A 27,445-nucleotide genomic window follows, 5' to 3' on the forward strand; every position below is an offset into this window, starting at 1 on the left:
CAGTGGCTGTTAGGTGACAGTTGTCCAGCTTTTGTAGCTGTTGGTCAATGTGGCTTTGTGACTTATGTTCAATTGGATTTATATAGTGATTCATAAATACTATAAGTGAGTGTGCTGTGAAGAGCAATCAGCTTGATGGAAGTTTATTGCAAAAGAGCAGTTTTACTATTTTAGCCATCATTTGTTGCACATAAGCACAGAATGTAATTGTACACTTGGCAAGCTTTCTATATATTTGTTTTAACAGCAGAACTCAGAGGTACGTCTTAAAAATATAAACTGAATTTTAGAAAAATAATAAATTAATATCCAGCATAGAATACTATACACATCTGAAAACAGGTACATAAATTCTCCAATGCTCAGAAACTCTTGTTGTAGTTCTGTTTTCAATTTCATTTCTTGCTAAGCTCCCTGAAATAGCGTCACACACTTGGAAGATGGTGTCTTATTTCTCACAGACTGCAGCAAGGCATTGCTCTGGGTGAAGTGATGCATAATGTGTCATCATCCGTGGAATTAACAGGACACTGACCACAAAGAAACTGCATTAATATTGCATGTAGTTTGTATTGCGGAGTTCTGCCTTAGGCTGATATCGCCTCTAGTTACTGACACTTGCTCCCTGTAAAACGCACATAATAGGGTCTACGGCAGTCTCTTCTGACAGAGGTTCTCATTTAATCTCTTGATAATTTATTGGATAAATTTAGAAATTTTTGGTGCCTTGTGACCTCTGAATATTCCCCAGTATGCTTGCTTGCCAGTTCATGCATGGTCGGACCCAACAGACTCTGGCTCGCCACTAAAAAAAAAATGCTCACAACAGAACTTCAACCAGATAGCAGCAAAAGTACAATAGCTTCTCATGACAGGACAGCTAAGGAAATAAAATATTAATTTAACAAGTATTTAAAAACCTATAACAAATATAACAACCTCTATAAAAATCTCACGCTTAACTGGAAGATACAAGATTCCTGCCAATCTACTGGAAGAGACAATTGAAAAATGGAAACAAAATCTTAAAAAAACAAAAGTACATGTCACTGTACATTATGCTGTTCTGGAAAAACAAGTCAAAATGCACCCATCAGACTGGATTTTGGAATGCCCTGTACTTCTGGAATGCCACGCTAACGATCTCTGAGCTTTAACTCAAAACATTGATTCTATGGACATGACGTCTGAATACAGAGCTCTGTAACGAACACCGACAGAAAACTACACAGACAAAGCATATCTATCACCTTTTACTGTATATGGCCAGAGTTGTGTGTGTATTGTTTTGTTTTTGGTTTTTGGAAGGCTTAGAACATTAATGCTGTGATGCATTTATGGTTCCTTCGTGTCGGTACCTGTGTAGTTTCTTCAGTCATGTTTCTCTTGTTTGGCAGTGTAATGTGCGCCCTGGGCAAGCCAGTCTTCACAAGTCCAGTTGTGTTTGAAGTATCCTGACACACTACAGACTGAGGCAATAACTAGACAAAGCACACTTTAATACCAAGGGAAGCCTATTGCTGTGACTTGGATCTCATCAACCTCTTCTTAAACAGGAATGTCCTTGGCTCTCCTTCTGCCCAGCTGTTGGAATAATCTGCCTTCTCTCTCAAAGGTTGGTTTCAGGATTCGAACTAACGGCACCGTTCTGGGCATGTCTGTCTTGCTGGAATGCTTCCGTTGGGGTGGAGCCTTCTGGGTCGTCTTGGGCCATGCTTCTCCTCTGCTCTTCCTGGTTTTCCGTGTCGCCGTTGGCCCGCTGTGGCTCCTCTCTGGAGGTCTTACTGAGGTGCTCCAGCTCTGCGGCTGTCTGCCCTGCCTCCAGAGCGGCCTCTGTCTGCGCTGGCTTCTTCTTGATGAACAGGAAGTTGCATATCGCTAACACAAAGGCGGAGAGCACCACCTCAGTCCCAGCCAGTAGGAACACAAACATGTAGTTCTTGGTGTAGTCCAGGAGTTGACCTGAAAGAAAAGAGCAAAAAAGACACAAAAAAAAGCAAGCTCATTACCTGGCTGAGGCTTATATCAGTATGTGTATGTGGACTTTGTAGGTCCTGGACTGTGCTGGATTAAAAATTACTAATCTATAACATCTAAAATCTTTAATAATAAAAGTTACTAATTAGTAATTAAGCATGCATTAAAATCCTTATGCTGACACACAATCAGATGTTTTAAATGTTAAGATCTTGGCTGCTCACCCGCTGAAGGCGGTCCGACTAGCACAGCTATGGCCTCCATGAGAAGCACCAGTCCAATGGCGCTGGAGAACTTCTGCGTGCCCACGATGGCCATGAGAACCTCGAACTGCAGCGCTCCCACCATCCCGTAGGAGATGCCGAAGAAGATGCAGAAGACCACGAGAGACGCATAGTCTTTAGACTGGGAGCCTATGAGGTCTGTGATGCCGTTGAAAACGAGGGCAAAGCTGAAGAGGTAGACGCAGTGCGGGCGGACCCACTTCAGGCCGGCGATGATGCCGCACGTGGGCCGAGCGAAAATGTCAACCAAGCCCAGTATTGCGAGTAGCAGGGCGGACTTGGTGTCCTCGTTGCCCAGCTCCTTGGCGTAACTCACCACGAACAGAGGGGGCACGAACAGACCCAGCACCATAATGGAGGCGGCCACGGTGTAGATGACGAAGCCCCGGTCCCTGAACACGCTGAAGTCCAGAAGCTGGACCTTGGCCTTGGCCTTTGGGGCAGGCTCCTGCGAGTCCTCATGCCCAGGAGTGTCTGCTTTCTTTGGGGCGGTGAGCGGTCTCATGAGAGCCCCACAGGCACAGCAGTTGAGCAGTATCCCCCCAAGGATGAGGAAGCCTCCCCGCCAGCCATAGTAGTACTGGAGGACCTGCCCCAGTGGCGACAGGCAGCACAGGGCTACGGGGCTTCCTGCAGCAGCCAGGCCGTTTGCTAGGGGGCGCTTCTCACTGAAGTATCGGTTCAGCATGATGAGGGAAGGCTGGAAGTTCAGGGCCAAGCCAAGACCTGCAATCGCGAGATCTCACCTCAGTTTGCATGCTGACGTGGACCATGCACATGGCAACACGTCCATGGTCCATATATGACCACACTGAGCTGTAGTACTCACCTGTTATTACTCCAGTACATAAGTAGATGTGTATGATGTTGGTGGAAAACGCTGCCAAGATCATCCCCGTAGATGCAAAGATGCCCCCTACCATCATAACAGGGCGACACCCAAACCGATTCACTAGCACGCTGCATAAGGGGCCTGGCATAAAGAGACACAAACACACTGTGATGGTTACATTCAGGCCTAGTGCAAAGTTATTTTGGTGTCAGTGGCTGGCTATAGACTAGTGAGTTGACTAGTGAGTTGATCTAAGCATGTTCTCAGCCAGTAGATGGCAGCAGGCTATTTAGATATTTATTGTTCCTGATGATGCTAGTCGGTGTTGTTTTCACTGACAGCTCAACGTACCGCTGCCATAAAGCATGGCGAGTATAATTGAGGAGACCCAGGCCGTGTCCCTGTAGCCAACGCCGAACTCTCTCATGAGCTCTTTGACGAAGACGCTGACGGCTTTGGGGAACGCGTACGAGAAGCCGGTGATGACGAAGCAGCCGAAGAGGACAGCCCAACCCCAGCCGCCGTCGGGGGCGTTCACGCCGCTTGGGCCGTCGTCTAACGCTACTCCTCCCATGACGCACTTCTGCTTCTCACTGTCCCCTTGAAAATAATTTAAAAAAAAAGTGCGTGCATGGAAATTTAGAGCAGCTCGTTACAACGGACATTTCTCACATGAGTACATACTTATGAATTACGCAGTTTACAGCAGCTTCGCCTGATGTGGTGATATAATGAGCAATTCCGTTCACTCTGTGTGAATAGAACCATCTAAATAAGATCTGTCTTATCAACAGTCCTTACTATTATCCTACCTTATAATACCTGCAAATGGAACGAAGTGCAGGGTGAACAATGTGGCCTGCTTGACATTTTTTGCATACATTCAAATTAGTCACCATGCACCTCTAGACTTTTGTAACTTGGCGCTAACTCAGGCTTTGTACTTTTGCGGCATGGATGTGCGCATTTCTGCGTGCCCAGCGTACAGATCTGAGGCGAGCGTATGCTTCTATAGCAGAGCTTTCGTCCTTGCGGTATTCTCCACAACTACAGGTGGCAGTGCAAAGACATACCCGTGAACGTGAACGAAAATCTGAAGCGTTTGGCTCGCACCAAGCGTCGCACCGACGCGACAACACCGCACGACCGGAAGCGCTGGTGACAAAGCGTCAGGTATATCCCCATCTTTAGAGGACACCATTTAGTTAATAAGTGTGATTGGGTAGTGGGTACTACCTCTAACCCGGGGTACTATTTTAATTTTTATGACATTTTACTTATTTTTAATGTATCAATTGTATTAGTAGACGCACTGTTTATTTTCTCTTCTTCGTATTATTATTATTATTATTTTAATTTAATTTAATTTTTTAATTCTTGTTATACCATTTTTGCCATTAGTTTCATAGGCTGTGTAGCTTGTAACATATGTAGGCCTAATGAGGCAAATGAAATACAGTAGCTAAACAAAATACCCCCCAAATAAGAGTCGTTTCTCATAAATGCTTAACCTGATGACCCCCATGGGTAAATTTACCATGCGGTTGATGCGCGCTGAAGTCAAGCACTGATGGACCCGAGTGCCCGCTGGTGAAAAGGCTTCCTAACCATCACTCAGCTACCCCGTGATCTCATTCTGCCGTTGCTTCATGTCCCGAACCGCGTCGGGCCGGTTTCTAAATGCCTTCCGGATGCGCTTTTTTTTTTTTTTTTTTTGAAACTAAGCCGACTCACTTTGCGTCACGTCACGATGACTTGGAAAGCCACTTGCAATATCCGACAGGGTAGATGCGTGCGGGGCTAACCGGCATGTCCGCGAATTGAACCAAAGCGTTTTAATCCCGAAAGAAATCGACTTGTTCCAGGTCTATCACAATGACCCATGTAGATAACATAAATTCCAAGGGCCTCCAGTCACCGGTGGGCAGTCGAGACCGGGAGACGCGGATGTCCATGTCCAAAGTCATCCATCTCGAACGAAGCCATTAAACTATTTCAGATCACGGTTACCTTCTACACATCTCGGTTAACTGATAACTTGTCCAAATGAAGATTCGGACCAGTAAAATCATGAGTTAATAATAATATTTTTAATAGTCTAGTGATTATTGATCTAGTGATCACCAATAACATTTCTATTTCTCTCTTTCCATCCCAACATATAGAGTTTTCTGTCGTCAGTCCTCAGCTGTTTTTACAATATGCCGTAAGAGACGCTTACCGAGGGATGCTCTGGAGGAGATGCTGCGTACGTGAAGGTCCAGCGGTGCTCTTGTTGCGCGTTTTCCGCGGCACGTATGACATGACAGGCGTGAGTGTGGCGAGAGCGCACCTCACAGCGACTCACCTGGGTCCTAGGGTCCACCCAGTATAAGCGTGCGTTCGGATGATGACACTGCCAGTTCCTCTTTTTGCATTTTCGGTGCATATTTCCAAAGAAGGTTCGGCGATTGACATCCTGCACGTACTGCTTTACCAAGTTTCCCCTTTGCTGCGGAGACGCTTGGCGTACCATTCGGTAGTCTCGGATCTGTAGTAGTTTAATTATTGCATATTTTGTTTTCTCCCCTTTTAGGTAGTGTTTTGTTTTATAAAAATGTAAACCTCGTGAGAGGTAAAACAATTGGTTCAGTTGTTGTTGGTTTATGAGAACGTTTCTGACCACCAGACAGATGGGACCACCAGACATATCTCCCTTGTCCCCACCTCACCACCGTGTCTGGAACCAATTACTATGCCCTGTTTGGTTTTTTTTAAATATATACACCTCACTAATCTATATATGAAAAATATGAAAGTACGTGAATATTTCTAACAGTATGATGATGTGTGTGATTATATTCCATACCACTACTATGTGCTTATGGGATGTGGCATGCACAAGACAGTACTGCACTGGATAACCTTGCCAAACTTAGCTGATACATTTCAAACATTGTATATCTAGACAGACTAACTTGTTTAAATTGACTTCAACCTAGTAAATATGAGAATAAAAGATAAATACAGAGAGATAAATACAGAGAGTTTCTCATTTTTGCAGATGCAGCTAGAGTTCATTTAAGTACTTGCTGAGTATGCTGAGTTTATTTTTCTCTATATATACATCTTTTGACCACTCTCCCTTTCTGTGGTGCATGATTGGCTAGAAAGTGTGTGACAAAGTGTCCTCTATGACACACTGGTAGAGCGTACGGGTTCTTTTAAGCACACTAGATTACGCAATTTTTGCAGTGAGAACATACTTAATGTTCAGTGTTACGTTTAGAGGTAAGCTATTTAAGACACAACCCGTCCTCTTGAAAATACAATACATCCTGCATCTCAGTGTTGTCCACTCACACACATCCCATAATCTCTGAGAAGCGAATGATGAAGTGAAATGATGAAGTGAAGCGACTGATGAAGTGAAACAGACCTCACTAACTCTGAAGAGGCATCTGTAGGGGTGTAAGATGTAATGGTGACATGTTGACACGCTGGGATTTGACCACACTGAGCAAATGACACTGTCTGCAGTCAGGATGGACAGGTATCTAAGAACTAAAAACTGTTATGCACATAAGTGCAACCTTTGATGCTGGTCTTTAAATGTTCATCAGCATATAAATGAATATAAGTAACATCTCTAATTTTAAAATTTAAGAAACATTCAGAATAAAATGCATGCTGCCTTCCTTGACTCTGAGAAAGAAGTTGCTTTCATAACTTTATCATGGCTGCCCTGCTGTAGGCAATCACAGCTGATGTCTGCACCAGGAAAGGAAAGACAGCATATTATTCGTATTGTTCAATTCCTGTTGTTTCTTGTTATGTACTACGCTGATTACAAACTCTAAATACTAAGTCTAGCATCACCATATCTTGTTCAACTCATAAAAGCACTGCAGTCTTGTTTCTAAGAATCTTGGGACTGTGACTTAATTTTGTACATTGAGCTATTTTATTAAAATGACATAACTGTCACCATAAAATGCAATCTTTCATCTGTTTTATATAGCCCATTATTCTCATGTTTTCTCTTTCTTAAATAATGTTATTATAATTATTATTACACAGGCATTTGTATATAATACATGGTAGAGGAGAGACCCTGCATCCCACATTGAGACTGTGCTGTGCCTGTTCTGGTTTCCAATGTGGACAGAATTCACACTGTGGAATCAGGCGGTTGATGTTAAGCGCAGTGGAACACATCTATGGTGGTGGTGCCAAACAGCCCGCGCAGGGGAGGAGCTGTGCCAGAGCCCTGAACTCGGCAGGAATGGTGTCTACGTTTTCCGTGGCACATCCACAGGTAGCTCCAGGACAAACGGAGCATTGAGGATGGTGTCAGGAGACTCGTCCCTGAGCTCACGCACACATTCTGCACTACATGCTCAGCTAACCTGAAGTGAACATTGTGTGCTATTGGAACAATGATTACAGTGTACAGATTTGGACCACCTAAATTTGCTTAAATTAAATAAATACAATTACATTATGTAAGTAATAATAAGGCAAAATATGTCTTTTTTCATTGTATGAAATAAATACAATTTCAAGTTCATGTGCTGACCCATGAACTAAACAGATAATGAACCTTTAAATCTGGACTATGGTGTAATATAATGCAACTGATTAGACAGAGCAGGCAAACAGGAAATGTCATGAGATATTAATGACTCAGCATTCTCTGTCATAAACCAATCACAGCTAAAATTACCTGCTGTGTCTATACAGAGGTATAGCCAGTGAAGGAAAAAAGACTAATAGTATAGAACATTATATAATTATATAATGGCATCATTTAGAATCACTGCCAAAGAGATGTATTGGATTTCCGTTGCAGTTATTTGGTCTTTCCTATTGCTTTTTAAATACCACATCTTGGTATTTAATTGCCTAATGAATATTTGCCAAGAATTTTGTACGTGGTGTAATAGCCACACATAAAAGAAGATTACTGTTATTGTAGGCTACTTTTTAAGAACAGTATTACAACATAAGAATGGTTGCCAGTATGTGACTAGAGAATGCTGTAGGAGTGGCATGAACACATCACTAGCCTACAGTGGGGGAATTGATCATTATGAAAGCGTGTATCTCCTGGCAATATGCAAGAAGCAACCAGCTTCACTCGGGAGTGTCTTTTACCATCCTGTGGGAAATCTGCAAATACGTATGGAGAGGGAGAGAGAGACAGAAAGGGAGAAATGATGAGAGAGAGAGAGAGAGCGGTGGAGGGGCAGAGAGATAGAGAGATGAGGAGGGATGTGTACATGGTCTGCTTTCTGTTGATCCTTCAACTCTGAGCTGCAGGCTACATCATGGCCTGTTCAGTAGACTGTGTGAAATTTTATTGCTAAAGGTGTGTGTGTCTCAAAAATCAAATGAATAAAGGCTCACTTCTACACTGAGTTTCATCTTTCCACTTCTGCTTCTGTGGTACACCTCTCAAAACAAGAACAGGGTCAACTTGGTCCCAAACAATGGAAAACAATTGCTGCTCTTTGACTGATACAGATGCATTATTAACTATATCTACTGTTATTTAACAAGGAAGGGATTACAGATTAAAAGTAAAGTATTTTTTAAGTCTCTAGTTATGTTGTTTTGCATGCACCAAACATATCTCCAAGGTATACTGTGCACTCACGCAAAAAACATTTCCTGTATATTTCCAAACATAGTGCTAAAAGTGATAACATTTTATTTTGTGATAACATTTTACTTGTCTACCAGAAAGGCCTGTTTGTACCAGTAGTGACTTACAGACTAGGAAATGTAACACATAAGCCTTCCCGCTTCAAAAGACTGTTAAAATAAGAATACACATTTGACCCGAAAGCAGGAAGTTACGGTTCACATTTATCTTTTATCACCGGCGGATGTAACAAACATCGCTTGAGTTAAACGATAAATTGGGCAAGTAACAAAAGCGACTAACGTCAAACGATAAATAAGGCAAATAATAAAAATCAACAATGCTAAAATGAGGCCATTAACAAAAATGTCTTGGATTCAACGATACCCAAGACACCAGAAGTGACTCCAGTAATTTAATAATACACCTCTGTAGTTTTCAGTTCGCATCCATTTTAATAATCCATGTTTTCATCAAACATGTTATTTCCACCTCATGTAACCGCCACCCCGGATTAATAATATAATATAACGTGATATCAACACTGTTTTAATCAAATAACAGTTGATTTGGTCATATCAAATAGCTATTAATCACTCACAATTTCGGTTCACATTCATTTTATTGAATCAAATTTTGATTCATATGCATTTCTATCAGATTCGTTTTCATCATTTAATAATTGGTACTTTCAACCCTCACATAGCAACCACACCCTGTCATTGATGCGAAGCAGCAAAGCCGTGTGAGTGCTAACAGCGCCCCCTGGTGGAGAGCGTTGTGCTGACAGACACTCCGTCCACCGGGAACGTTTCCGTTCTGCATTTGCGAGACTTCCGTTAGTTGAATGTGCCGGGGATCTGAGGACGGACAAAATCGCGTGCAACACCGGAAACCAGCGCGTTCAGCTCTGTCTCACGTCGTTGAGAAACCTTCTCCTAAAATCTGTATTCCGTAGCTGCAAGGACACACTTGTTTATGATGGACGGTGTCTCGGCCGTCGAGAAAGATCGCGCCGCCGGCGTTGACAAGAAAAGAAAAATAGCGGATAGTTCTGGTGATTCAGACGAAAAGATCGGCGAAACCCAGACTGAGTAAGTCATCGATAGCGAAGTGCCCGGTCTCATGTCTGGGTCCTTGCAGAGGTCGCTAGACAGCTGCTCGTTATCGAGCACATGCTTGCTTGTCATTTCCCCGTACGGCAGGTACGTGGCGTTGAGCTCTGCAATGCGACATAAAGTAGCAACCATCTCGTATATGGGAAGGAACTGGATTAAAAATAGTTTTATTCAAACGGGGAAAAACTTCAAACTGTCAGTTTGAAATGGTACGTTTCAAGCCAAACGTAAACCTGAATTCCTCTTTGCTACAGTCAGTCAGCTGATGAACGCATCTTGTGCATCTTAAATAACCAGTGTAGATGCTTACCACCAGTAGAAAACAAGTGAGCAGCACTGCAGCATACACAAAACACAACTGAATTCCTTGCTACTGGAAAGGGTGAACTTAAGACGATCAGAAAATTGTGTCAGAAAACCTGGGTGTTCCTTTTTGGTAGCGATATTAGCTTTAACACAAGTATTAATATGACATGTTGTGACGTCTGAGAATGAAATAGAATATATTTGTTCAGACAGCTAATATATGCTCCTTGTGCCGTTCAGAATAGATGTTTAGCTTAATGATAATCAAATTCCGTAATGTTTTTCCTAGTATACCCCAATGAATTGATTATTAGATATTAGGAAAGAGCAGATCTACCTGCTTCCTGACTACAGAGAGGTGAAGCAGCCCTGTTGTTACTGCGGCCCTCAGCTGTGGGATTCCTCTCCCAGTAACCCGAGGGCTCCAGATGATCTAGACTTCCTGTTTATATAAGTTTATAAGTAACATGCCACCTAATTTAATGTTTTATGTGACTTCTGCACTTTTCTGCTGTTATATATATATTTTTATGAATCTGTGTTTAATATGCACTTGTTCTTTCACTTATATTTAATCTTACTTTTAATTTATTTTTGTTATTTCTTTCTGTAAATCACTTAGTAAGCCGTCTTTAAACATTAAAGCTTATTATTTTATTCTTATGGACAGTTCTGAGCGATGCTTAGGGCAGTTTAAGAAGATGAAAAGTGGCCATCAAGTGATAAACTACGAGAGGTCTCTGCTATCAGGTACCAAACCTCCCCAAAACTCACCTGAACTCTGCATGCCTTCCTACCCCTGCACTACACAACATTTGGTGTAGAGTGTCTTAAAAACTATAACATTGCTTCTGTTGCATAGTCAACACTTCTGGAAAGAAACTTTATAAAAAATACTATGTAAGAATACATATAAAAATGCTTTTAGTGCAGTTTTGTCCAAACATGTTTGTCTATTGAAGCCTAACTATCCTGTCCATCTGACAGCACAGCACTATGACCCGAACACAACAGAACCCATCAGCTCCAGCCTGAAAACTCTAGCCGAATTGTTGTCATGGCAACTCAGCGAGGCGAGCCCCTTCAATGTGGCCACTGTACCTGTGAGCAGTAGACGGCTGCCCCTGGCCTCCAACCCCAGGAGAACGCTCGTCTGCCACGATATGAAGGGCGGGTACCTGGAGGACAGGTACTACTACTCTATCAGGAGGCTGTTTGGATGATGGATCATTATCTCTTTTCACTTCTGTACTTTTAACTTGTCAGTGATTTTCAAAGACACTGCAGTGTCAGACTCTAGTCTTCACCCAGCAGGACCAGCTCCCACATGTCCACCAATCACACAGCACCCCCTTTACCACACCCTCTCCATCAGCACCCGCACATCACCACACCCCCCCACGTCACAACACTCCCCCTTCACCACACCTCTCCATCACCACACCCTCTCCATCAGCACCCGCACATCACCACAACCCCCCACATCACCACACCCCCCCACATCACAACACTCCCCCTTCACCACACCTCTCCATCACCACACCCTCTCCATCAGCACCCGCACATCACCACACCCCCCCACATCACCACACCCCCCCACATCACAACACTCCCCCTTCACCACACCCTCTCCATCAGCACCCGCACATCACCACACCCCCCCACATCACCACACCCCCCCACATCACAACACTCCCCCTTCACCACACCCTCTCCATCAGCACCCGCACATCACCACACCCCCCCACATCACAACACTCCCCCTTCACCACACCTCTCCATCACCACACCCTCTCCATCAGCACCCGCACATCACCACACCCCCCCACATCACCACACCCCCCCACATCACAACACTCCCCCTTCACCACACCTCTCCATCACCACACCCTCTCCATCAGCACCCGCACATCACCACACCCCCCCACATCACCACACCCCCCCCACATCACAACACTCCCCCTTCACCACACCCTCTCCATCAGCACCCGCACATCACCACACCCCCCCACATCACAACACTCCCCCTTCAACACACCTCTCCATCACCACCGTCCCCCATCACCGCATACCTTAATCATCACGACAAACGATCATCACTTTTCAAATCCCAATCACCTAGTCACCTGTTTCCTTAATTGTTTCCACAGTCCCCCATCCCAGGCCCTCCACCATAGTCCGACGACAGACTAACTCTGTGCTCCGTCACGCAAGGTTTACCTGCTTCCAGAGTATTTCCTTTCATTTACTTTTGTGTTGGCCTCTTTGATTTTTGTTTAATAAACCATGTTCTCTGCACTTGCGCCTCGCTCCCCAAACTTGTTTGACATGCGACAACGTCACACCTACGCTTGGCTTATTTCCTCAGGTCTAACACTGGGATCTTCATTATGAGTGACTGCTTCTCTCTGGTTGAAATTAACATTAAAGTGCTGTAAGGGACTTTGTGTTAAATGTTTCTTGTTAGCTGTGATTATAACCAATAACTACAAAGTGGATGCTTTGTGGCATTCTGCACAGCACGTTCACCTGTAAAACAGCAGGCCTATAGGAATGGAGAAGCGCCTCAACTTCTGCGCTTCCTTCAGAGATCTCTGGCACGTGGTACTGTAGAGAGGTGTGTGAGAGGCTGTTCAATGGATGATGTTCTGGTGAGACTAGGCTTGCCTAAAGGTGGTGTGAAAAGAGCTCTTGAACTGTCGGTAGTGTGTCATGTAAACGTGACAGAATTCCTGGTAAGGGCACAAAGGAAAAAAACCTATGGAGTTTTCACAATAATGTTTTCACATTATTCCATAAGTTAAAGTCTGATCTGTCTTATGTCTTCTTATAGTATCTTGTGTTTGGTTGCCACCAGTGGTCTGTTCATGGCAAGATTTTTGTTCTAAGATTCATTCAAGGCACGACGGTTGAGGACCCATATGTCTTTTATCACTGGGAATACATCGACATCTTTAACTACTTCAGCCACAACCTGGTGACCATTCCTCCAGCTGTGTGGACCACAGCTGCCCATAAACACGGTGTGCTCTCAATGGGTAGGTCACCAGCTCTACTTCACGTGAACCGGTTTCTTACCGTTGGCTTTTTTTCGGTGGTTTACGTCTATGAAGCATTTCGTTGTATCAGAGAGATTTTCTTGCTTCTCCTCCCATTGGGATCATGGGATATCTGACGGTGAAGGTGTTTTAAAAGGTTCAATGAACACTGACTTTCATTCAGCTTCATGAAAATCTGTGAGATGATGATGAAGAGGGCACAAGTTTGAGCTTTCTCTCTCTCGCTCTCTCTCTCTTTGCTCAGGCACCTTCATCACTGAGTGGAATGATGGAGAGAAGGTGTGTGAGCTGTTTCTGGCCACTGAGGAGACATATCGCGCTGTTGCTGATAAGCTTGTGCAGATTGCTCACTGCTACGGCTTTGACGGCTGGCTCATAAACATCGAAAACCCACTGAGAGTGAGTGAACACAGCTGCCTCCTTTATACACACCAGCAGCGGTAGCAGTGTCTTAAGTAGTTGCGGTGCTGAGAGCGCCCCTGTGTGGTTGCAGGGCGTGGCGGTGAGGAACATGGAGCTCTTCCTGTGCTACCTCACGAAGCAGATGCACAAGCAGATGCACAAGCAGATGCACAAGCAGATGCACAACAGCCTGGTGATCTGGTACGACAGCGTCTTGGACGATGGCTCGCTCAAATGGCAGAATGAGCTTAACGACAGGAACAGGTAGGAGTGGGGCTGCTCAGATTATGGATGGAATAAAACAATGCTTGATTTAGGAGTGATTTAGGCCTCTGTATACTAAGAAATAATGAAATCAACAGTAATTTACACAGCCTGTTTTCACTCCACACTGTGGCTCCCTGAGAGTGAACCTGTAAATACGTTAGATTTAGGTATCACAACTAATGATACCTAATATTTCTATGAAAACTTATTGCTGTATTGTACATCAGTAGATAATTTTACAAGAGCATTATAGTTTTTAAAAAAATGTTTGATATTTCTGAATATGTATGTTGATTTTACCCATTGTTAGTTTGTCTGTTATTTGGTGTGTTATGTTCTTGTGATACACTACTGTGTAAGGTGTGTGACTGATGAGAATGAATAGTGCTGCTTCTGTTTGAAAGTGCGGTTTTCTTTCCACTTGTACTGTACAGCATGGGTTTGCAAACAACCACTGGTGTGTAGAACTCCTCTAGATATTGTGCAGAAATGTCAGTCGAACCAGCGATACATATGCATAATAAACACTCCCCAGTCTTTATTACCAACTCACCAGTTCGTATCCCACAATGCAAATGATGTAAGTTTCCACAACTGGCCGGCTCACCCTGCTGTGCTGCAGGAAAGCCTCTGTAATGAGACTATGAATGTTTGTTTCAAAACAAGTAAGTAACCTCTCCCTCCACCCATCAGAGTGTTTTTCAATGCCTGTGACGGCATCTTCACCAACTACAACTGGACAGAGAGCAGTCTGCAGGTCATGACCTCAGACCCGGCAGCGCAGCACCGCCTGGCTGATATCTACGTCGGGATCGATGTGTTCGCACGAGGGGAGGTGGTTGGAGGGAAGTTTGAAACCAACAAGGTGAGGGGGACGCTTCAGTCCCCAGGGGTCCTCTGGAACGGTGAAGCGGTCGGATTTGGAAGCCTGATTTTTTTAGGCACTGTTTCTCCTTCACTGTGTTTTTGCCACGCTAGTGAACAGAGGAATCTGGTTCTGCTATGTGGTGTAAACCTGCTGCTTTCTCTCCCTGCTATCTCAGGCTCTGGAACTGGTGCGTAAGTATAACCTCTCCGCGGCTATCTTCGCCCCTGGCTGGGTGTATGAGTGTCTGGACACGGCGGATTTCCACCAAAACCAGGACAAGTAGGTCCACCAGAATAGTGCATTCACATTATGATCTGATTATGTGAGTAATGTTCTTACACACACACACACCCCCTCCATACCATGGCGTGGTCCTGTCGTTGTGTTTGTGCATCCAGGTTTTGGGCTCGGCTGTCAGACTACCTCTATGTCCACCAGCTTGTGTCCCCTCTGCCCTTCGTCTCCTCTTTCTGTCAGGGCTTTGGCCGGAGTCTCTACTGGAAAGGGCGGGTATGTCCACGCGCCTGACCCTTCCACCTGCTGGCCCCTGCTGGTGGTTCTGGGCTACAACTCGTTTGTTCTTCTCTGAACTTTGCGCTGACTTTGACTTTGAAATGAAATGTGTAAGGCTCTGTCACAAATACAAGTCACCACAGTCCCCGCGCCAAAAAGGAACACTGCTTCTATTAGCCAATCAGCAGACTTCTCCTCAGGAAGTCTCCTTTTGGTTATTTTGCACGCAGTGCACAGAAGGGTAGACTAAGCCTTAGTGTACATGTCTGTTGAGGGAGGCGCTTTGGTGAAAGGGAGTGAAAAGAAAAGGTGGGACTCATTTGGACTGCTGCCGTCTGCAGCTTCTTATGTCTGTGTTCGTGCGTACAGGTGGAACATGACGGAAGCTGGTTCAATCTAAATGCCCAGGAGATCCAACCCATGTACGCCGAGACCAACCTGGAGGGCGGGGGCAGGCTGAAGAGCCGTTGCTGCTCTGCAGAGGCTTGGTCTGGGGGGAGCTCTCTGCTGCTGGAGGGCCATATCCCGTGCTCACTGGCCAAAGCCTGTGCACGGTAAACAACCCTGTCCTTCTCTGGCTTTACCTTGCTGGGTTCTGCATGCACAAGACCACACACATCTCCCTTCACGACTCCTGCTGCAGGATATTTTCTCTGCACGTGCCGCTGGCGGCGAAGACGCTGGTCTCTTTCGTCTACAAGCCGTCGGCAGGGCTGAATGTGTCCCTGGAGCTCCGGACGATAGACGCCTCGCTGTGCTCAGCTCCTGATGCTCCCTGTGAGTTCTCAGTGACCTTGTGCAGGGCACCAAGGAGCGTGTGAACCTTGAACTTCTCCTGGCACATGTATTCTCCAGGATACATATGTATACCTTTTAAAAGAGTGTTCTCGTTCTCACACACACACACATACACACAGATAATGGTATAGGTGTTGACCCAGTAACATCATGTTTGCTGTAGTTTGATTACTTTCTGTGATGGGTTTCTTTAAGGTGTGTTTTGGGGTTATCTCAATGTGTGTGTGTGTTTGTTTAGACAGTAGTGTATTTCCAGCTGCGTTGAGTGAGGATAATGACCTGGTGAAGCAGTTCACTCAGAACTGTGGCCGGACGAGTGACAACGGTTGGATGAGCAGGTGAGAGACAGTGATGGGTCTGACTGGTCTAACTGATTATGATGACTAACTGATTATGCTTTTAACCAACAACTTAAAAATGATTTAAAAGACAGTACATGCCTAATGATGATAGAACATTACAGAATTTTTATTCAATCCAGATTAGAATTTAGAAAAAAAAAAAGTAGCAGCAGAATTTGGAATCTGTCTGGATAACATCTGCCAAAAATAAAATGTCATTTCTTGTGCCGCCGTGTGTGTGCGTGCGCGCGCGTGTGTGCGTCGCATGCACGTAGATGCTTTCATCTGGAGCTGAGCGGCTGTGCACTCAGGGAGGTGTATGTGTGTGTAGCTGCAGACGACGCAGGTCATGACCTGGACTTCAGCTGCAGGATTGGAGAGATAATGGTAAATGCTGCTTCCTGTGCTTAATTACTCATATGTAACTATTTTGAGAAGCTTATTCTAAAGGGCTTTCAAATGCATGTTTGCTCAGGTCTTGGATGTTGAGAGTCTGTTCACGCCGCCAGTTTCTGTGCAGAGCGTCTGCCTGTACGACGTAGTTTGGAAGCAGAGGGAGGGCGGTGACGAGGGTAGCCCTCCGAAGGTCCGGCTCAACACCACGCTGTGTTGGTGCTACCCGACTGGGCTCGCCCGCCATTTCTGTGTCCACTGGCGCCTCAGGCAGGACCCTGGGGAGCCGCCCAGCCCACTGGTTCTGATTGGCCGGGCCTACTCCACCCTGTACCGGGTGGTGGAGCTGGAGGTGCCTTTCGCCCCTGGCCTGATAGAGCTGCTGGTAGAGCCGGTGACCAGGGAGGGTTTTTAGTGTGTTGCAGACTCACTGGGGGGAGATGCCCACTCAGCTACACCCACAGCGCTGCTGATACAGTTCACAGTTCACACACATAGAGCACCTTTATCTCTCTGACACGCACTTATTATTAGTTACAATTATATAGCACTTATTCATACCCAATAACACTTTACAACAGTCTGCTTTTAATTATCCCACACACACACACACACACACACACACACACACACACACACCAGTTAGAAGCAGCAGCCAGTCACACACAGTTGTATACTCTCTGCAAGAAACCATGGGCCCGTGGGAGACTGCAGTGGACACAGAGAAGGGGAGAGAGGATGGAGTACCATCCATCACTGGGAGAGAGGACAACACTCAGGACAGAGCACCATCCTTCACTGGGAGAGAGGACAACACTCAGGACAGAGCACCATCCATCACTGGGAGAGAGGACAACACTCAGGACAGAGCACCATCCTTCACTGGGCATGTGGACAGTCATTCACACTCACACCAGGACACGTTAGAGTAACCAATTGACCCAACCACCATGGTGGACTGTGGGAGGAAATCATGCAGACAGAAGGAGAACATGGAAACTTCATGTGAACCCAAGACCCTAGCAATGAGTGGTAAACATGCTACCCAACAAGCCACTGTGCTGCCTGGAGTATCTCTCTCTCTCTCTCTCTCTCTCCTCTCTCTCTCTCTCCTCTTCTCTCTCCTCTCTCTCTCTCTCTCTCTCTCTCTCTCTCTCTCTCTCTCTCTCTCTCTCTCTCTCTCTCTCTCTCTCTCTCTCTCTCTCTCTCTCTCTCTCTCTCACACACACAGAGCACCTATATCTCACACACGTTCACACACTTGGAGCACCTATATCACTTACATGTTCTGCTTATTTCTCCAACTGAAAATAAGTTCCACCTTAGGGAATACTTTCAGCCCTACCCCCAGAACGGTCAGTTTTGCCTTGAACTGGAGACCCTGGAGCCGCAACGTGTAGGTGTCACGCTATTAAGAGTATTAACTGTCATGTTTTCTGACTTGACCTGGAGCCTTTAAGAATCTCTTGCGTCTCCAAACCGTGTTTTTTAATTGCAAGGGTTTTTCAAATTTTTCACTTCCTTTGAGGTTGTCAGTGACCTTCAGAATGTAAGAACTGTGAACTTTTTTGAATGCAAAATGTCATCAATGGCAGTAGATGTCTTCAGAGGATTTATGAAATTGGAACAGCTGACAATCCTGGACAAAACATGACTTTTCTGAGTTGCTGTGCAGGCTAACATTTCTGTCATCTTCACTAAAAGAATTATTTGTACAGTTATCTGTAACTACTCTTGGACATCCAAAGTGCACATTAACTAATGGGACATCTTTTGTTGTTGAAGAATTTCATACACTTGAGTATGTCAAGCTGTTTTTTAATCATGTAACGGTGTTTGATAAAACTGCCTTAAAATAGAAATTGTCAAATTTAAGAATTGACTGGAAGTCATTTCAAATTTTAAGAAATGAAATTACAAAAGTTGATAATCTTTGGTTAACTGATATTGACAATTTAGAACTGTTAGAAAGCATCTGTGCATCTGAACTTTTGACCACAGCACTGTCAGTATCGTACTTGAATGTAACTGAATACTTTCTGCCCAATCTAGAAAACTGCTTAATGCTTGTAAGCTTTGACATCAGTGCAATAGGGATTCAAAATAACTCATTTAATTTATCATTCATTGGTGCTCTGAGAAATCTCACTAGATTGAAAGTAGAGTGGACAGTGGAAAATCGGGAGAATAATGAAAGACCTGGAGTTTGGCACTTTGTGAAAACCAGCACATTAGTGCCACTAAACTAAAGTCACTGGATCTTAAAACAAACAACTTCAGAAATATCAGCCACAAGCAATTCAGTTGCTTGAAAGAGCTTCAGTATCTGATCTGGTCATACACTAATACTAAGTATATTGAGGATTTTTCATTTAAAAATAATGATTTTTTAAAAACATTAGACTTGACTGGGAACAAAATATCAAAACTTACAGAATATACATTTTTTGTCTTGTTAAATCTAGAAAATCTCCTACTTATGGACAATCATTTGATTGCTATTTAAGAATGAACATTTATGTATTTAAAATCCCTAAAGAATTTAGAACTGGGAGTCTTTAATGATCCATCTATTGAATCTTCACATATGCAGATCAATCTTAGCTTGTTATTTGGAATTTTCCCTGAAAATCTGACTCACTTGTACATTAGCTCTTGAAAAAGTCCAATAATACTGATATTAGGCAATGACAGCAAACCTAAAGCAGGCCTAAACCTGCAAGTTACTGGCCAGTCTGTCACTTTTCATGATTGTGAGGGTCCAGTTTTTCAATCTCTTGTCCAGTTAATTGTACTGACAGATCATATGCTGTGTGGCCAGTCTTTTCCTGTTCGGTTCCTCAAGTCTCTAAAGCACTTAGAAATCTCATTATGGCACAAGACAGCGCAAATGGATTTGACAGATTTGAAGCAGCTCATCCACCTGAAGAGTCTAGTCATTAAAAACATGGATTTTTCTCTGCAGCCTTATCTTGATGTCATTTTCCACAACTTGTCCAGTCTGGAATACTTGGAATTTTCCTCTTGCTGGGTACATTTGCTGGATCATGATTTAAGCAGAGATCTGCAGTCACTTAAAATATTGGTATTGAAAATAGATGATCTGTTTAGTGTAACAGAGCTTTCTAGAACCCCTGAATAACCTTAGATATCTTGTCATGGAACGTCCGCTTCTCTACTGTCACTGTGACAATGGCTGGATGACTGAACGGGCAAAATATCGACAGCATATTCAGGTGTTTCTTATGTGCTATTCAGTAGAGACGCTGCAATGTAAAGGTGCGGAGGGAACCAAGTTTCTGTCCAAATACTTTCAAGACCACTGTGTAATTGATGTAGAGTTTCTGCTGTTTGTTTCCTCTTTTGTGGGACTACTGTTCTTCATGCTGGTGGTGCTGCTCCATCTGGAGACTACATGATGGCCTTTTTCCACATAGCTCGAGGGTGGTTGGAGGAGGCCACTAGAGTGAACAAAGGAAGACATTATAATTTTGATGTTTTTGTGTCCTACTGTAGAAAGGATGAGAACTGGGTGGTAGATGAGCTTCTGCCCAACCTAGAAAAAAGAGGGCCCCCTTTCCTCAGGATTTGCCTTCATAGTAGGGGTTTCCATCCAGGAAAGGACATTGTGGAGAACATTAGACAGCCTCTACACCTGAACCTGAACCTGCCAAATAGAGTCTTCATCATTTCATATTTTCCATATGCATTATTTTAATTTTGATGCTTCTCCTACAAAGAAGTTCATTATTCAAACAAATAAGTTGCTTTGATATTCTAAATTTCTGAGGCTTATGCTGATGTCTTTTTATACTTAATATAGGAATTTGCGAGCAGATATGCATTTAATGATTGAAAAGCATAAATATAATTTGTGTTCATCTCTTTTGTGTTAATTACTATTGTTAGAGCTTAAGATTCAATATAAAAAGCACTGTTGGTGGCCACAAGACCCAGCTCAACACAGTGCATTCTGGGACAAACTTTGGGCAAAGCGTGCAAATGAACCTGCCAAATAGAGTCTTGAAAGAATTAATTGCAGTACCCCTAATAAATGTGTTCTGAAATACCCCTGCTATTGCAGATAGCAATTTAGGTTTAAAACCTTACGCTTAACTTAGGAATGTGAAGACAACAAATTACACAAAGATCAAAATGGTTTGCAGCATTTGGACATTTAAAATTGTTAATAGCAGAATCCACAGAAGCTATCTTACAGCAATCTAACCAATATAACATTATAGTAGCTAGCTAGGTTAACAGCTATTCAAACAATATTACCTCATGGTAATCAGATAACCAAATTCATATTTTAGCACATTCTCTTCTTAGTTTTTGGTACCCATCACGCTCAAAAAAATAAAAAATAAAAAATAAAAATAGAAAAGAATAAATTAAGACTAACAGTCACATTAATCTATTAGTTATGTTATTACCAACTATACTTATATTTGACAACCACTTTGTCGGCGTCTGCCATTTTGTATTATTTGGTTTGGCTTCAGAAACCTCCTTCGATGTTGGAATCATTGTTGGACTGAATAGTTTCCAATGTTCGAATTTTCACGTACAGATAATTTTCTATTACTAACTGTGAAGTACTAAAGTTTTGGATATGGTAACATCCAAGAAGTACTATTTTCTATAGATGTATGCGGTTTTCTACGTAGCGTATGTAAAAATTAATGATGGTAGGATTTTTGTAACACAAGGCTTCAGGACTATAATGGCTTAATTGTTTGAAATTTATCATGTTACTTCGTCATAGATCGGTTGCCAAATGTACATAAACCACATTATCTGAAAACTTTAAAAACCATTTGACACAGTATGTCTGTCTGGAACAAGGTGGGTCCTTACAGAATACACGTGAACGGTAAAACTGCACCTGATGTCGAAATTAATATCCATAGGACAGGCATACCAGTTTATGAGGAGCCTGTCCACTTCCTATTCCTCCCGTTATATATATAAAAAAACACCAGGTGGCGTCCATGAGCAAATCTACAATGAATGGTGGTGAAGGGAGCTAAACGGCTAAAAATGAAAAATTGTTTCTCAACATGTAACTAGGATCTGCCTTTAGTTTGGGGAAATAAATGTATTACAGTAAAAATAACAAAGGAAATGTCCTTTTTTCCCCTAGTTTTTGTTTGTGTTAATGCAATCACGCTGCTACACATTCCCTCTCTACGCTGTATCAACCTCTGCTCCTCTTTCCTTATCCAGCCTCCTGTTAACATGATTTAGCATTGCACTGCCATAAGCTCCATGTTTGACACGCTACATATAATAAAAAAGTTTGCACTTTATTCATACTATAGCTTTAAATGATATGCCTCGTGAATATATTGTTTTTCAACCTAGAAATGTAATTGAACATAGAGGTTTGATAGTTATGCGAATATTTCAGCATCTGTTCATTGCACACTTAGAGGCTACTCATGCCAAGCTCTGAATTATATTTTATAACTGCACTAAGAGAAGAAAGACCCCAGGCTGTCACAAGAGGTGTGGAGCTAGACCCTGCTCCAACAGTCCAGGTATAATAATCCACACAATATAACAAAAGTGAAAATAAAGTGTTTTATTGTAACATCTTAAAATCGTGTTTTATTTATAGCGTAATAATCAACAATTGTAAACACGAAAGAGGCGAGGGTAATAGTCAGATATATACACCGAGGAATTGCTCAGTACACGCTATAGAACAGCGATAATACTTCGTAGGGAATAAACGGGACCGCAGAGAATATATAGCGTAGCGTTAGCAAAAATAACACACAGGTGACAATAGTAATCTGGTGATGAGGATCTTGTGAGGTTGTGCCGTCTCGTGTGTGTGTGTGTGTACATTTTGCTAGTACCAGGTTGGACCTCCTTAATTAAGGCAGTTCTGAAGGCAAATGCGGCCCCACCTGGTACTAGCAAGCTGTACCTAATAAAGTGGCCGGTGAGTGTATATATGTATGTGTATATTTAATAGTTTTTACATAACAATAAGTAAACCATTGTTACTTTTGGTTGTGAAAATCGCAAGGGCACCAGGAACATATGCACAATTTTTTTTGTCCTGAAAAAAATAACACGTCACAATTCAGTATAACGCAAGAGCTCCCAACGAAACCCTTAAGGATCTTTTAGGGTACAGTACTCTACTTAAGGATGAGGTAGAGGTTGAAGATTCTTAATACCTGAGAGTTATCAAAGAGGTTTCTGATGTGATAGTGATACTGTGAAGACTGTATAACATATAAAGAAGTCTTACTCAGTCAACCCTTTTCCTCTGATCACAATTTTCCAAATACACAAATTGAATCATGTTAATTAAAAAAGATAAAATAATTGACATTAAAATGTATATAAAACAGACATATGGCAAAATGGATATTTGTAGGTTTGGCACTGTGTCAGCGTTCTCCAACATAGGAAACGAATGTGATCCCAACAGGAATCCCCTGTTCTTGTCTTGAGCGGTTACATTCTTTCACTTTGCTTCACTCTTTCTACCCGGTTTCCATTAGCCACGCCAGCCTGCCTCATCCAGCCTCTGCCACTCACCCCATCACCTGCTCTGTCAGCCCCTCCCACATGCACTCACTCACTCACTCACGCTCTCTCTCTCTCTACCCCCCCACCATCTTGCTGTCTTTCTGTCTCTCTCAGCTGATTCTGTTCATCTCCAACTGATGAGCGTCTCCAGAAGTACTTCCACTGATGAAAACCAGGCCCAGTGCTACAGAAGGCGAGATGGTTCTGATGGAGGAAGTAGAAACTTGTTCAATGGCGAAACGGGCCAGTTCGGAAATGCTGTTAATCTTTATATGGAGAATAAACAAAAAAGGGACCGTAAGATTAGGATGAAGAATTTCAGTTCATTTGTATTAAAATAAGTTAAAATAAGTAAATTGCAGTAACAAAACACAAGAACCAACAACCCTGAAAACAATGCTACATATAAATGTAGGCTAACCTTAAACCTTAAAAATCATTCATTTTTAAAATGAACATATGATACTCAGACATTATAACAACATTTTACATATAATGAATGAAAACGTCACATTTGTGACAGTTGGTAAATAAGCATTTCTGATGTTACCAGTTAATGCTATTCTGATTATGTCTAAAGCTACAAAATCTGATCTTTAATTAAATCCAGCATATACCAAATCCAGCATAGTGCAAGCATATAGCTGTAAAAATGTGTGTGCGTGCGTATGTGTGTGTGTGTATACATGCACACACAGTGGTGTGAAAAAGTGTTTGCCCTCTCCCTGATATCTTTTTTTTTTTGCATGTTTGTCACAATTAAATGTTTCAAATCATCAAACAAATTTAAATATTAGAAAAACCATAAAGGCTCATCTCAGTTTTGACAGAACATCTTGATGAGCCCCAAGCCTTTTGGGAAAATACTCTGTGGACTGACGAGACAAAAGTTGAACTTTTTGGGAGGTGTTGTTACATCTGGCATAAAAGGAACATCACACCAACAGTAAAATACGGTGGTGGTAGTGTGATGGGGCTGTTCAGGACCTGGAACACTTGCTGTGGTAAATGGAACCATGAATTCTGCTGTCTACCAAAAAATTCTGAAGGAGAATGTCCGGCCATCTGTTCGTGACCTCAAGCTGAAGCGCACTTGGGTTCTGCAGCAGGACGATTATCCAAAACACACAAAGTCCACCTCTGAATGGCATAAGAAAAACAAAGGAAGACTTTGGAGAGGCCTAGTCAAAGTCCTAACCTGAATCCGATTGGGATGCTGTGGCCTGTCCTTTAAAAAGGCGGTTCATGCTCCAAAACCCTCCAATATGGCCGAATTACAACAATTCTGCAAAGATGTGTGGACCAAAATTCCTCCACAGCACTGTAAAAGACTCATTGCCAGTTATCGCAAACGTTTGATTGCAGTTGCTGCTAAGGGTGGCCCAACCAGTTGTTTGCCCCCTAATCACTTTTTCACACAAGGCCATGTAGGTTTGGAATTGTTTTTCCTTTAATAATAAAAACCTTCATTTAAAAACTGCATTTTGTTTTACTTGTTATCTTTTGTCTAATATTTAAATTTGTTTGATCTGAAATATTTAAGTGTGACTTTTTTTTGTGTGTATATATATATATATATATATATATATATATATCGATAGATAGATATATATCGATAGATAGATAGATATATATCGATAGATAGATAGATAGATAGGACACTTGTCTGTAAGTACCTTGAAAAGGGCACAAAGTAACAAACATACTTTCATAGGATAATGTGTGTCATGTTACTGATTCTTCTTACCCATCCTCCCATGTTGCAGATCCAGTCCAAAAGCTTTCTCCTGAAGAAGTCCAGACACAAAGAAAGTATGTCTGAGACCACTGCAGGCAATCGCGCTAGGACCATCTGTGTGTAACAAGGAATGATCATGTTAAACACATGCACACGCATATGCAAATCAAACACACAATTATGCAAGATAGTCCAGTGTACTGAAGGCTATTGTCAAGCAGTACCTTTGCAGACAGTTTTCCTACTGAGTAGAACAGCACAATAATTCTTCCCCAGTTAATCTGTCCATTGCTGAAGACATTCTCCACCAGCTTCCAGAAACAGCTTTTATCAGCCACACGTCCCAATCCATCCATCATACTGACAGGCAGATGAGGAACAGTGGAACAGAAAACTGCAGGTGTAAGTTCTGGTCTTTTGTAAAGCAACTCAAACAATGAAATATGTTATATTCATACACACGCGCACACAGAGTAAGTTACCCTCAAATGACCCAGATCCAGCTAGTTTTAGGTCCCTGCTGGGCATGGTGGTGTGTTTTGTTTTGTTTTTTTTAAATTTAGGTTTTTCCCGCTTCCTAACGATTATGCACTTGGGTTGGCTCACTGGGTTTACACTGGTCTCCTGTGTATAGCAGTGTAGTGGATTTTATTTACCTTCATTATAGCTATGTACTTTAAGTATATAGAATGGATTTTAGATGTTCTTCCTTATTGCCAAAGAGCACTATCATCAAAGATCATTTTCACTCACAATACATATTTTGAGTACACAGACTTGTACTTTTAATTTAAATTAGCATTAGATAGAGTGTTACAGTACATCCTGAGTGTCTGGGAAAGGCCAGAGATCTTTCAGGAACATGTTACATTTTTTATTAGGCCAAACTCTATAAATAGCACGTCAGTGTGCTGATTGTGATATTTTCACACTACTTCTTCTTCTTGGGTGCAGGGTAGCTATTACATTTTTTCATATGAGAAATTGAAGAATGCCAAACTGATCTACCTCTTTTTTTCAGTGCCATGCAAACAGCTTATTGCTGTGAACTCTGCTAAATTTAATTTGTCACCTCTTCATATGAAATTTAACACAGACTTAACTTAGACTTAACACTTACTCATTAAATCTTGGATCTTGATCGAGCCGATCACCAATAACTCTGATCGTCTCTGCGATTTGATCTACTAACATCTGATCATTCTCGTTGGTTATTGGTTTCATGTCAGGAAGGCGCAGTGGGGGGATGTTTCCTTCACAAGTTATGTGCCTTACCTGGTCCTTTATTACTCTGAATGACAATGGGACAAAGGAACAGTGAAACGGACTCTGTACAATAATTTAATTAGCATACCTCAAAGAGACAGGAAGACAAACTAAGACAATACTAGACAGGTGTGACTAAAGGTCATGAAGGCGATTACTAACTCATAATGTGCTCAAACTAGTCCATATGACTTCTATATGGTGTGTAGACGATTATGCTACTTTCACTTTCGATTTTGGAGGTTCGTTTTTATTTGAATTTTGCATCATTATTATATAGGTTATTATGACTAATACATCATGTAATAGTACACATACGCCTCAAAGTGAGCGAGATGTAGAAGAGAAGACTCACCCGATCAAGACTGCCTCTCCAATTTGGTCATCTAGAGGGAGGAAATGAGAACTTTACACTTGGATCAACACATTGATTTCATTAATTCATAGCGAATTTTTTTAAAAAAGTTACCAGTTAGCTAAGAAACCCAACTTACCCGTTGTTCCTTCACACGACATGTCGACACGTTTGTCGATTAGGTTACTAGACTAGTCTACAACAGAAACGTAAGAGGGACAGTGAAACGAATACTGTATAACAGCTGTACAATAATCCAGTATAAAGTTATTCTTGTTCTTATGGTTGTTTTTCTACGCAGCTATAAGAACTATGCTAAAATTAGTATGACAAATTATTACATAGCTCAGGTCTCACAAGTAGACTAATCTGCCTGTCCCTTCTTCCTAATTCATATAAACCAGACTAGAAGGGCATACATAACAGATGCATACACCATGTGGACGCATCTGATATGCATGCCATGAACTGCAATAAAGATCTGCACCTCACTCTGCACCGCAGAGCTGATTATTATAAAGAAGTGTACACGTTACATCAAATGCACTTTACTTTGTCCTACCAGGCTAAGCAATTTCGTTATTTTTTGCATCTTTATACGTGTTGTTTTGTAGTCATATAAAGAACAACGCGAGCTTACAAAAAATAAGCAAAAAAATAAATTACATTGTAAAGTGTGTATTGTTCACCCATGACAAGCGTCCGTGTGGAAATAGTGAAGATCAGACTATGTCCGACCTTCAAAGAAAA

The 27,445-nt window shown here is 42.4% G+C and overlaps 3 protein-coding genes and 1 pseudogene across 8 annotated transcripts; 2 read left to right on the forward strand and 2 right to left on the reverse strand.

The window, feature by feature from the left end:
* Positions 1-127: 127 nt before the first annotated feature.
* si:ch211-234h8.7 (uncharacterized protein LOC561627 homolog) lies at positions 128-7,026 on the reverse strand. Of its 3 annotated transcripts, none has more exons than XM_027014736.2 (5): positions 5,315-7,026; positions 3,445-3,693; positions 3,091-3,234; positions 2,202-2,987; positions 128-1,962 (listed from the first exon to the last, which is right to left on the reverse strand). In XM_027014736.2, the coding sequence occupies exons 2-5, from the start codon at positions 3,665-3,667 to the stop codon at positions 1,610-1,612; spliced, it is 1,506 nt and encodes a 501-aa protein (XP_026870537.2). In that variant the 5' UTR covers positions 3,668-3,693; positions 5,315-7,026; the 3' UTR covers positions 128-1,609. The 3 variants fall into 3 exon arrangements, with proteins under 3 accessions (XP_026870537.2, XP_035388508.1, XP_026870538.2); XM_035532615.1 differs by lacking the exon at positions 5,315-7,026 and adding an exon at positions 4,631-5,263; XM_027014737.2 differs by lacking the exon at positions 5,315-7,026 and adding an exon at positions 3,906-3,991.
* A 2,341-nt stretch (positions 7,027-9,367) lies between these two features.
* engase (endo-beta-N-acetylglucosaminidase) lies at positions 9,368-17,581 on the forward strand. 2 transcript variants are annotated; one of them, XM_027014742.2, is made up of 14 exons: positions 9,368-9,813; positions 10,814-10,893; positions 11,131-11,332; positions 13,033-13,181; positions 13,447-13,601; positions 13,696-13,868; positions 14,565-14,736; positions 14,915-15,018; positions 15,138-15,249; positions 15,622-15,806; positions 15,896-16,029; positions 16,289-16,388; positions 16,667-16,778; positions 16,867-17,581. In XM_027014742.2, exons 1-14 carry the CDS (start codon positions 9,698-9,700, stop codon positions 17,197-17,199), a joined length of 2,127 nt encoding a protein of 708 aa, XP_026870543.2. In that variant the 5' UTR covers positions 9,368-9,697; the 3' UTR covers positions 17,200-17,581. The 2 variants fall into 2 exon arrangements, with proteins under 2 accessions (XP_026870543.2, XP_026870544.2); XM_027014743.2 differs by lacking the exon at positions 9,368-9,813 and adding an exon at positions 9,864-9,924.
* Positions 17,582-19,674: 2,093 nt separating this feature from the next.
* Positions 19,675-20,803, forward strand: LOC113580277 (annotated as a pseudogene).
* A 1,553-nt stretch (positions 20,804-22,356) lies between these two features.
* On the reverse strand, positions 22,357-27,382 carry baxb (BCL2 associated X, apoptosis regulator b). Of its 3 annotated transcripts, none has more exons than XM_027014713.2 (7): positions 27,362-27,382; positions 26,835-26,891; positions 26,696-26,726; positions 26,195-26,365; positions 25,299-25,434; positions 25,084-25,188; positions 22,357-23,602 (listed from the first exon to the last, which is right to left on the reverse strand). In XM_027014713.2, exons 2-7 carry the CDS (start codon positions 26,854-26,856, stop codon positions 23,447-23,449), a joined length of 621 nt encoding a protein of 206 aa, XP_026870514.2. In that variant the 5' UTR covers positions 26,857-26,891; positions 27,362-27,382; the 3' UTR covers positions 22,357-23,446. The 3 variants fall into 3 exon arrangements, with proteins under 3 accessions (XP_026870514.2, XP_026870512.2, XP_026870511.2); XM_027014711.2 differs by lacking the exon at positions 27,362-27,382 and adding an exon at positions 27,037-27,168; XM_027014710.2 differs by lacking the exon at positions 27,362-27,382 and having other exon boundaries at positions 26,835-27,168.
* Between the last annotated feature and the right edge of the window lie 63 nt (positions 27,383-27,445).

Source organism: Electrophorus electricus, chromosome 1 (assembly GCF_013358815.1).
Source record: "Electrophorus electricus isolate fEleEle1 chromosome 1, fEleEle1.pri, whole genome shotgun sequence".
Taxonomy (NCBI): domain Eukaryota; kingdom Metazoa; phylum Chordata; class Actinopteri; order Gymnotiformes; family Gymnotidae; genus Electrophorus; species Electrophorus electricus.